The sequence below is a fragment of the Oryctolagus cuniculus genome, chromosome 18 (genome assembly GCF_964237555.1).
Source record: "Oryctolagus cuniculus chromosome 18, mOryCun1.1, whole genome shotgun sequence".
NCBI classification, from domain to species: domain Eukaryota; kingdom Metazoa; phylum Chordata; class Mammalia; order Lagomorpha; family Leporidae; genus Oryctolagus; species Oryctolagus cuniculus.
In genome coordinates this window covers 52,553,815-52,565,850 of record NC_091449.1, presented here as the reverse complement: position 1 = coordinate 52,565,850, position 12,036 = coordinate 52,553,815, and the positions used below count along the sequence as shown (strand labels likewise).

At 43.6% G+C, this 12,036-nt stretch overlaps 1 protein-coding gene across 1 annotated transcript in view; it reads right to left on the bottom strand.

Annotated features, from left to right (window-relative positions):
• Nucleotides 1-12,036, bottom strand: part of CYB5B (cytochrome b5 type B) — a 53,793-nt gene that overhangs the window by 17,657 nt on the left and 24,100 nt on the right. Inside the window, exon 2 of the mRNA XM_002711664.5 lies at nt 1,571-1,699. Within this exon, the coding sequence (XP_002711710.1) occupies nt 1,571-1,699 (129 nt within the window). The remainder of the gene's footprint in view (nt 1-1,570; nt 1,700-12,036) is intronic.

The following is a 12,036-nucleotide window of genomic DNA, read 5'->3' as shown; positions in this document are numbered from 1 at the left end:
ACTCTAGCTGATACAGGTGGAGAAGCAGCTAGTGAAAGAGGAGCTGAGGTTATGTTAGCACTGCCCTGCTGCCCTGACTGGCCTGCTGCAGTCCTGCAAACCCGTGCGGTCACAGCCCTGGTTGACCCACAGGACAGTTCTGGCTGGCCTGGGAGGAAACCCTGGCCAGCTGGCATGCCACTGCCTGATGCCAGTCTGCACTGTCAAAGCCTCCCTTCCCTGCAGTAGAAACCACAAGTTCTAAGCTTACAGCTTAGAACCAGTGCTAGCTGAAAATATCCAATATGGCTGCAGGCACACAACAATCTTCAGGTAAGAATAGTTATCATGGCCAACATTGCCGATCTTAACATGCATGCGACACTCCAATGCTTCCAAGATTTCAAAAAGGGCAAGGAAATGAGCGGTACTTGAGCCCCATCCTAAATTCCACACCCTCTGAATATTCAACTAAGGCCCCGTCCCAGACACCACTTCCTATGAATCCAGATGGTATATAAGATGGCCCCAAACTTTGAGAATTTTAGTTTTCTCTCACCAGCTTCCTCACCAATTCCTGAGTGTGTACTTTTGCTTTAAATAAATCTTGCTTCTCTGCTCACTTTTATTTGTGTGTCTTCCTTGGATTCTTTCTTAGTGGAGACAAGAAGGGAGCAAGCCCAGCCAGGAGCCCCTCTGACAACATCATTAAGCGCGTGTTTCTAATCCTGGAATAACAGACTACATCCTACAGGTTATCAACTTTCTAGAAGGCCTTTAGGGTCTGAAGAAAGCTACTAACTACTCCGTGCCCGCCCTCCCACCCTGACTCTGAGCTTATCAGGGTTCCCTGTTAGAATGTAATGTATGAGTAGTTCAAAAATAATCATAGGGGCCGGTGCTGTGGCATAGCAGGTAACACTGCCGCCTGCAGTGCCAGCATCCCATATGGGCGCCAGTTCGTATCCCAGCTGCTCCACTTCAGATCCAGCTCTCTGCTATGGCCTGGGAAAGCAGCAGAAGATGGCCCAAGTCCTTGGGCCCCTGCAACCACGTGGGAGACCCAGAAGAAGCTCCTGGCTCCTGGATTCAGATTGGTGCAGCTCCGGCCATTGTAGCCATCTGGGGAGTGAACCAGCGGATGGAAGACACCTCTCTCTCTCTCTCTCTCTCGCTCTCTCTCTCTCTCTCTGCTTCTCCTTCTCTGTGTAACTCTGACTTTCAAATAAATAAATAGATCTTTTAAAAATAATAATAATAATAATAATAATTACTACTTTTAGCAAGGAACTTAGAAAACAACCAAATCACTATTTTAGGTACAGATGCCATTAACTGCATCATCAAAAAATCAATCAATGAATAAAAAGAATAATCTACCATCAGTTCCTTTAGCTTTCCAGAGATACAACACCTGTTGCTTGGCACACAGGAGGCTGTATCTTAGCATGGTAAGGCTAGATGATTTTGGAGACAATTTTAGCCTGAGGGCTGGGCTGAATGAATTTCCACATGAGTAATTCCTTCCCTGATCCTGTTCTGTGGCTACAGCTTTCTCTGCATAGACACTCCCAGCTCTGACAGTTCTTACCGGGTGGACATCACCAATGTAGTACTGCTTTAGCATCTCTCTGGCATCAGAGGAATGGCCGACATCTTCAAAGCTCTCGCTTGCATCTACGCCAGCTTGTTCCAGCAGAACTTCCTCCCCACCAGGGTGCTACAAAGAAAAGAAATTTACTGAATTGATGGCTTCTGAAAAGCAAGCTCAGGTGTTTCTTTCCCATCCCTTTTCCTCTTTTTTCTTTTCTCCCTTTCATGACAGTTGTGAAAAAAAAAAAAAAAAAACTTATTATTTGCCACCAGCCAGGATGCAACAGGAAGAACAAAATATAACTTCTGTGGTAATGTGGTCAAAAATGCCTAACACGGATAGGTATTACTGGGAGGAAACCTAAGCTAACCACAAACTCAGAGAGGGACAGTCTATCTACTCCACTTCTGAGCCATCTCTCTGCTAATGCTCCAGGGAAAGCAGTGGAAGATGGCCTACATGCTTGGGCCCCTGTACCCAACTGGGAGACCAGGAAGAAGCTCCTGGCTTCAGCCTCGCCCAGCTCTGGCCACTGCAGCCATTTGGGGAGTGAACCAGTTGATGGAAGATCTCTCTCTCTCTTTCTCTCTCCCTCTCTGTAACTCTACCATTCAAATAAATAAATATTTAATAATAAATTCAATAAAAATAAAAATATGGAGGCCATGAAAGTCAAGGAGAAACTGAAACACTACTCCAGGTTAAGGGAGCCTTGAGAGACAGGACAACTGGGAACAATGTATGATTTGTGGTTGGTTCCTTTACCCCACAGTATTGAAACAGCTGTAGAATCCTAAAAGGGGGCTCCAGGCAAAGGGTACTTGGAATTCTTGCAACTTAAGCTTGAAACTGCTTCAAAATAAAAAGTTAAATACATAAATAAGTAGGTAGTACTTAAGTACATAAATAAGTAGGTAGGAAGTAGATTTTATATGGTAAAATAATAACTGGGTAAGTTATTAACAAACTGAGATGTCTGGGGCTAGCGTTGTAGCACAGCAGAATGAACCACCACCTGCAACACTGGCATCCTATGTGAGCTCCATTTCAAGTCCCAGCTGCTCTACTTCCAATCCAACTTCCTGCTAATGTGCCTAGGAAAGCAGCACATTACTTGGCCCAAGTATTTGCTCCTGCCACCCATGTGGGAGACCAGGATGCGGCCACAGGCTCCTGGCTTCAGCTTGGCCCAGCCTCAGCTGTTGTGGCCATCTGGGGAGTGAACCAGCAAATCAAAGCTCTCTGTCTCAATCTCTACCTTTCTCTCTGACTTTCAAATATAATAAATAAATCTTAAAAAGAAAAAGAAATTGAGATGTCTTGTTTTCCTTATTGTAAAATGGCAATAATATTAAGAGCCCTACCCTAACAACTATGGTATTAATAAGTAAGAATAAAAGAAAAAAACCTTGTACTTGAGACTAACAAAGTGCAGTAGGTGTAGTATACTTCCATCTATGACCCCAAAAAGCAGATACAAATATTCTTCCACACACATAATGTATCTCTGGAAACAATGACGAGAAGCTGGTGATTGAAAGGCAGTGGGGAAGGAAGACTCTTCTCTCTGTAACTTTTTTTTTTTTTTTTTTTTTTTGACAGGCAGAGTGGACAGTGAGAGAGAGAGACACAGAGAAAGGTCTTCCTTTTCTGTTGGTTCACCCTCCAATGGCCGCCACGGCTGGCGCGCTGCGGCTGGTGCACCGCGCTGATCCGAAGCCAGGAGCCAGGTGCTTCTCCTGGTCTCCCATGGGATGCAGGGCCCAAACACTTGGGCCATCCTCCACTGCACTCCCTGGCCACAGCAGAGAGCTGGCCTGGAAGAGGGGCAACCGGGACAGAATCCGGCGCCCCGACCGGGACAAGAACCCGGTGTGCCGGCACCGCAAGGCAGAGGATTAGCCTAGTGAGCCACGGCGCCGGCCCTCTCTGTAACTTGTAAAACTGTTTGACCAAGTATTACTTAACTCAGAAAATAAATCGCTTTTTAAAATTACATTTAACACAGTCCCTGACTCACTCAATAAACATTTACTTATAATCAGCAAATACAGAATTTATGTTACTCAACACATCCAAAATAGTATTTTTTAAATACTAGGTAGTGCTTTTTAATTACTTTTTATAGCAACCACTTAAGCAGGAATATTATCACTCCTATTCTGCAGGACTAATTCAGTGCCATCTCTCTGTCGTACTCACTGCCGTTGAGCTCCCGGAGGACGAGCTCTATTTTTGTCTCTGAAAAGGTCTCACACAGGGAGTGGACCTCCAATCCCAGCATTTAGGCACATTAATTTAAAGCGAAACAGCTACCATGCATTTGTTATTGCATATGAAACCTCGCAGCTGTATTTTCCGTCAGGGAACCAAGTCCTCAGATTTGGGATTGACAACCCAATTTGCTCTGCACAGCTACTTTGGAAAATATTTTTTTCCTTTTGATACATCTCAACTATTAAGCTACCTTTCACAGAAAAGGCTAACAAACCCTCTTAGCAGCTTAAGGTATTTCAGGGAATGAATTTATGAATTCGTACACAGATCTTTCTACAAAATAATTTAATTTTCAACAATCTCTCACAGCTTATAAATAAACAAGCAAATAATTTTTAAAAACACTTTTAGAAAATATATAGGGGCCGGCACTGTGGCGTGGTGGGTAAAGCTGCCGTCTGCAGTGCCGGCATCTCATATGGGCGCTGGTTTGAGTCCCAGCTGTTCCACATCCAATCAATCTCTCTGCTATGGCCTAGGAAATAAATCAATTTTGGGGGGCCGGCGCCGGTATCCCCTAAGGGTGCCAGTTCGAGTCCTGACTGCTCCGCTTCTGATCCAGCTCTGCTATGGCCTGGGAAAGCAGCAGAAGATGGCCCAAGTCCTTGGGCCCCTGCATTCACGTGGGAGACCCGGAAGAAGCTCCGGCTCCTGGCTTCGGATAGGCGCAGCTCCATCCCTTGCAGCTAATTAGGGAGTGAACCAGCGGTTGGAAGACCTCTCTCTCTTCCTCTCCTCTATCTCTAACTCTGACTTTCAAATAAATAAATACATCTTTTAAAAAAGAAAATATATAGAAGTGAAAATTATATATTAACTGTGACAAATTTGGAAAACACAAGAATGATTAATCAAGCACAGTCCTACAATAGAAATGTTTTAACAAACTGACAAATAAAATTTCATGTTTTTCCTGTATATTCCTTCATTTTGACCATAATTTTACAATTTTTGCTATTTTATGTTTTAAGCAGTGATAAGTAAATTTGTTTCTACAAAGTGAATTATACAGTCCATTTTTAAAAAAATTTTTTTATTTGACAGGTAGAGTTATAGACAGTGAGAGAGAGAGAGAGACAGAGAGAAAGGTCTTTCTTCTGTTGACTCACTCCCCAGATGGCCACCTAGGCTGGTGCTGTACCAATTTGAAGCCAGGAGCCAAGTGCTTCTTCCCGGTCTCCCATGCAGGTGCAGGGCCCAAGCACTTGGGCCATCCTCCACTGCCCTCCTGGGCCACAGCAGAGAGCTGGACTGGAAGAGGAGTAACTGAGACTAGAACCCAGTGCCCACATGGGATGCCGGTGCCACAGGCGGAGGATTAGCCAAGTGAGCCACAGCGCTGGCCCCCAACAGTGCATGTTTTATAGCCTGCTTTTTTTCATCAGGACAAGGACTTTCAGAGTGGTCACAGCAAACCTTTGGTTTAGGAACTTTCAGTCTAAAATGTGTTTTTTGTTTCTTTTTTAAAGATTTATTTATTTATTTGAAAGGCAGAGTTAAAGAGAGGCAGAGGCAGAGAGAGAGAAAGGTCCTCCATCTGTCCAGCAATAGTAAGCTCACACAAATATCTGATGGCAAATATCTGATGCTCAACTAAAACAGTCTTCAGAGAAAATGGAAACTGTATTGCCAAATAGTCTTTCTTAATATAAAAGTACCACTTCAACAACCCAGAGGATGGATTTTCAAAAAATCTAAAAGGAAAACAGGGAGGCCTTCTCCTATGACTGGTTACTCTGTTTCTGGACATAATGAATGAAAGGGAATGTATGGGGCCAACCCTGTAGTGCAGCGGGTTAAAGCCCTGGCCTGCAGCATCAGCATCCCATAAGGGCATCAGTTTGAGTTCAGCTGTTCCACATACGATCCAGCTCCCTGCACCTGGGAAAGCAACAAAGGATGGCCCAAGTGCTTGGACCCCACACCCATGTGGGAGACCCAGAAGAGTTCGAATAGGCTCAGCTCCAGCTATTGAGGCCATTTGAGAAGTGAACTAGCAGATGGAAGAACTCTTTCTCTAAGTCTTTTTTTTTTAAAAGGAATGTAAAAAATGTCCTCTCTCTCTGACCAGTAGATGAATCAACAACAAATTCTCAAGCTCTGTCACAACCAAAGTGGTCCTATTTCAACTGACCCCCTGTTTTGTTTTGTTTTTTAAGATTTATTTATTTATTTGCAAGGTAGAGTTACACAGAGAGGAGAAATAGGGACAGATTTCCCATCCACTGGTTCACTCCCCAAATAGCCACAATGGCCAGGGCTGGGCTAGACTGAAGCTACTGCATCCGGGATCTCACGTGGGTGTCAGGGGCCCAAGCACTTAGGACATCTTCCACTGCCTTTCCAAGTGCATTAGCAGTGAGCTGGAATGGAAGTGGAGCAACTAGGACTCGAACCAGTATTCATGTGGGATGCCAGCATAGCAGGTGGCAGCTTAACCTGCTATGCCACAATAGGAACTCCCCAAACCTCTGTTTCAAGGCTATTCTGTAGCAAGGAAGCAAACTAGTCACATTGGATGCATCTTGAGCAGGTTCTACATAATGGTACTACACTGCAGTGTATTTGGGTTTCACAGCGTTTACTGATCTGGGCCAAGATAATGGCAATGACTAATAAGAAATGAAATTGGAGCAGCCGTGCCCACAGACACCAACCAAGCTTCCAAGACAAAGTGAGAAGTTTCAGAGCTGATGGATCACCAGTGGATACCAGATGATGTCAAGAGTTCATGGCCCCTTCTATTTTGAAGCCATGTTCAAAAACAAAAAGAAATTACAGATCTCTGTGAAGACCAAAGATTATCTCTGCCAACACTTGGAATAGCCCTTAACCAGGTAACTTTCCTTACAACCGAAGCCTCTCTATAGAATAAAGAGGATGTATGGGCTAGGGGATGTGCAGCAAAGACAATTCTCACCTGAGCCAGGTTCCCTTTTAGACTTGGAACTAGCAAAAATGAGGAGGTAGTGGGCACTTTGCCTAATAGTTAAATACCTGCATCCATATGGAGTGCCTGGGTTTGAATCTTGGCTCCAACTCCTGATTGTACCTGCCTGGGAATGCAGACCCAAGTAGATGGGTCCCTGCCACCCATGTGGAAATACTATATTGAGTTCCCAGCTCCTGGCTTTGGCCCCTACCAGGCCACAGCTACACAGCCATTGAGGGTATTTGGAGATGAAATCAGTTTCCTAAATGGGATCGATCTCTCTCTCTCAAATAAGCTTTTTTTTTTCCATTTTGCTTTTTAATTTAAAAAGAATAGTGTATGCAGGATGACCTACAGGAAAGAGCCACTTAAGAAGTATTTTAAATTTTCTTCTGGTGACTCTAGATGAAAAGCAGAGAAAGGGGAAAACTCACACCAGTAATAATACATAAAAACTTGGCAAAAATTCAATCTTTGGAAAAAAGTCAATTATCACTAATTATTATGTGCAGTCTGACTTAACCACAGTGAACTCCTATTTTCTTGGGATCTAAATATTGCATTTTTTTTTTTTCAATTTGACAGGTAGAGTTATAGACTTCCTCCTGGTCTCCCATGCCGGTACAGGGGCCCACGCACTTGGGCCATCCTCCACTGTCTTCCCAGGCCACAGCAGAGAGCTGGACTGGAAGAGGAGCAACCGGGACTAGAACCCAGGGCCCATATGGGATACCGGCGCCACAGGCAGAGGATTAACAAGTGAGCCACTGCCCAGTATTGCAGTTTTACACATAATTGTGTTAGTATTTTATAACTTTCCAAAAAATAATTTTTATTACCTCAAATTAAGAAATTGTGAATAGGCAAAATACATCTCCTTGTATTGTTTATTTTGAACCTACAGAATGACATGAAATACAAGTGCATCATTATTTTAATCGTACAAACGCTATTCACAGTGAATACCCAGGGTCAGACAGACTGAGCAAACCCTCTTTATTTCTCAATATTGTTCAGGAAATACAGGTGACATGAACATACTGCCAGACCCACCAGTGCTTTCAGGATCATCAAAGATGGGATGAAAATAACAGATTCTTTATTTGGAGTTCAGAACCTGTCAAATTCACTTTACTGCATATGGACACTCAGCTGCAGAGTTTATGTAACCTTGTAAGAAAAGAAGGCAGCTGTTGGCAGACACATAGATGAAGGTTGCCCAGGAATTATTCTGCCTGGATTAAATGTCCCAGGGAAGTGGCAGGGTGCCATTTCTGTAACAAGAAGTAGATATAATTTGCATGTTGAGCATCAAAATCAAGAACAAATGACTCTTGACTCTAAAGGTTAAACCATTAGTTTTTCTCTAAGAAACAAATCAAATAGAAGAAAAATTGGAGAAATTGAAGTAAAATCTGTAGATTGTATCAAAATCAATAGCCTGGTTGTAATATTGAACTATAGTTTGCAAAAATGTTACAATTAAGGGAAATTTGGTAACGGGCACAAAAGATCTCTCTATTATTGCTTACAACTGTAATATCAATTGCAAATGCAATATGCACATGAATCTACAGTTATAAAAAAAAAAAATCAAGGGTTGGCATCTAGTATAGTGGTTAAAGATACCATTTGGGACACTGCATCTTATATCAGTATTTGGGTTCCAGTCCCAGTTCTGTTTCCAATTCCAGCTTGTAGCTTATACCCAAGCACCTGGGGCCAGCATTGTGGCCTAATGAATTAAGCAGCCACCTGTGAAGTTGGCGTCACGGCTGCTCCACTTCCAGTCCAGCTCCCTGCTAATGTGCCTAGGAAGGCAGCGAAGATGATCCAAGTCTTTGGACTGCTGCACCCATGTAGGAGACCCAAATGAAGCTCCTGGCTCCTGGTTTCGGCCTGGCCCAGCCTTGTCTGTTGGGGAGTCTGTAGGCCATTTGGGGATGAACCAGCAGACGGAAGATCTCTGTGTCTCCCTCTCCCTCTCCATTTAACTCTGCCTTTCAAATAAAATACATAAAATCTTTGTTTTGTTTTGTTTTGTTTTCTTGACAGGCAGAGTGGACAGTGAGAGAGAGCGAGACAGAGGGAAAGGTCTTCCTTTTGCTGTTGGTTCACCCTCCAATGGCCGCCGCAGTCGGTGCGCTGTGGGCCAGTGCACCACGCTGATCCGATGGCAGGAGCCAGGTACTTCTCCTGGTCTCCCATGGGGTGCAGGGCCCAAGCACCTGGGCCATCCTCCACTGCACTCCCCGGCCACAGCAGAGAGCTGGCCTGGAAGAGGGGCAACCGGGACAGAATCCGGCGCCCCAACCGGGACTAGAACCCGGTGTGCCGGCGCCGCGAGGCGGATCGGTAGCCTAGTGAGCCGCGGCACTGGCCTAAAATCTTAAAATAAAATAAAATAAAAACAAGCACTGAGTGGGTCTCTGCAACCAACATGGGAGACCCAAACTGAGTTCCTTACTCCAGCCTGGCTCAGCCCTGGCTGTTGTAGGAACTTGAGGAGTAAACCAGCAGTTGTGAAATCTCTCACTCTCTTTTTCTCCCTTTCTTCTCCCCTCCCCTTCATCTCTCCCTTAAAAAAAAAAAAAAAAAAAAAGGTGTGGGAGGAGTGGAGATTCCTGAAGCATATACTGAAGAGAAACATGTAACAGGTGTATGTACACACAAATGATCACAGCACCTTTATTCACTATGGCCCCAAACTGGAAATAACCCAAATGTTAATGGAAAATGTATATTATGAAAAAACTATTCATGGGGGGCCAGCGCCGTGGCTCACTTGGTTAATCCTCCATCTGCGGCGCCAGCATCCCATATGGGTGCCGGGTTCTAGTCCCGGTTGCTCCTCTTCCAGTCCAGCTCTCTGCTGTGGCCCAGGAGGGCAGTCGGGGATGGCCCAAGTGCTTAGGCCCCTGCACCCACGTGGGAGACCAGGAGAAGCACCTGGCTCCTGGCTTTGGATCTGCACAACGCCGGCCGTAGCGGCCATTTGGGGAGTGAACCAATGGAAGGAAGACCTTTCTCTCTCTCCCTTTCACTGTCTGTAACTCTACCTCTCAAATAAATAAAAGAAATGGGCCAGAAGATAAAAGATCTCTCTGTCTTCCCTCTCACTCTGTAACAGTTTCAAATAAATAAATAAATCTTAAAAAATAAAGAAAAAAATAAGTTCTCAAGCATTTGGAGAGTGAACCAGCAGGTGGGTTCTCTCTGTGTCACAAATAAATTTTCATTACAAAAATTTGTATGTATGAATGTATGTACTATACACATTAGTACATACATTCATTAAAAAGAATGTTTTATATGGAGGCTATATTATGCATAAAAGGCATTTGGAATTAAAAGTTAGGATAAAGTTACTGTGGGAAAGGAAAGAGGAGTATTAACTGGAAAGGAGTATTTCCAGGGTGCTAGCAACATTCTCTTTCTCAACTTGGATGGTAGTTTCATGCATGTTTTCACTTAGAGGAAATTTGTTGAATATGCTTTTTGGGCTTTGAGAATTTTTCAGGTATAGTTTTTAAAAATATGAATCATGTGATTGATATTTGTTAAAAAAAAAGAAAGACACACAGATATATCTAGATACATTTACTTATTTGGACACAAGGCAGTTTTTCAATTTTTTTCAGTTTCTTAACACTTTCCTTCAAACAATATTTTGGATGAAGCCCAAAACATACAGTCAACGAAAGGTGATTAAAGTGCACAGCAATTTTCAAGAAACAATTTGAAAACCACTGACACAAACAAAAGTTTGAGAAAGAACACCAGGCTCCAAATTAAGTAATACCAATGTCAGACACAAGGCAGTGGGTTTTACAGGAAGATAAACTTAATTTCAGTCCTGCTGCGTCTAAGATAATACCAGGTACTCCAAGTACAAGGAGCTAAGCTCAGAAACTAGGTCTTCAGAGAAAAAGCAATGCAATTTTCAAACTTTAAAATGCACCAGAGAAGGAAGAAATAAATTAGGATAATACATAAGAAATTGTATGCTTTAAATTGATTCAAATACCATTAGGCACAAGAGTATGTTCAAGGGGCCGGTGCTGTGGAGTAGTGGGCTAGGCCTCAACCTATGGCATCGTTATCCCATATGAGTACTGGTTTGTCCCAGCTGTTCCTCTTCCAATCCAGCTCTCTGCTTACAGCCTGGGAAAGCAGTAGAGGATGGCCTAAGTGCTTGGGTCCCTGCACCTGCATGGGAGACCCAAAGGAAGCTCATGCTGCTGGCTTTGGATCGGCTCAGCTCCAGTCATTGTGGCCATCTGGGGAGTGAACCAGTGGATGGAAGACCTTTCTCTCTGTTTCTCCCTCCCTCTGTAACTGCCTTTCAAATACATAAATAAATCCTTAAAAAAAAAAATGGGCCAGCACCGTTGCTCACTTGGCTAATCCTCCACCTGCAGCGCCAGCACCCCGGGTTCTAGTCCCGGTTGGGGCACCGGGTACTAATCCGGTTGCTCCTCTTCCAGTCCAGCTCTCTGCTGTGGCCCGGGAGGGCAGCAGAGGATGGCCCAAGTGTTCAGGTTCCTGCACCCGCATGGGAGACCAGGAGGAAGCATCCGGTTCCTGGCTTCAGATTGGCGTAGCTCCGGCTGTAGTGGCCATTTGGGGGGTGAACCAACGGAAGGAAGACCTTTCTCTCTGTCTCTCTCACTGTCTAACTCTATCTGTCAAATAAAAAAAAAAATTAAAAAAAAAAAAAAGATTGATGGGCCAAGATTCAATCTTGGAGATCTGCCTATCAACATGTTTGGCCCAACAAGTTCCAATCTGCAAGTACCGATAAATGAAGTCTTGGCTTAAAATACATAGCAGTAAATCATGACATTGGATTAGTCAATGGTTTCTTCAAGACACCAAAAGCACAAGCAACAAAAGAGGAAAAAAAAAAGATAAACTGGCCTTCATCGAAATCAGAAACTTTTGTACTTCATACAGCTAATAAGAGATATATCCAGAATATATAAAGCTCAACACAAAAACAACTCAATCTTTTAAAGGGGCAAGGGATTTGAATAGACATTTTTTAAAAAGAAGATATACAAATGACAAGTTAAAAGACACTTCATGTTATTAGTCACAAGAGAAATGTAAATCAAAACCACAGGTAATTCTACTTCAAACCCACTAGACTGGGTACAATCAAAAAGTCAAACAATCAAAGTTTTAGGGGGATGTAGAGAAACCAGATTCCTCACACTGCTGGTAAAAATACGAAGTGGTGTAGTTGCTACAG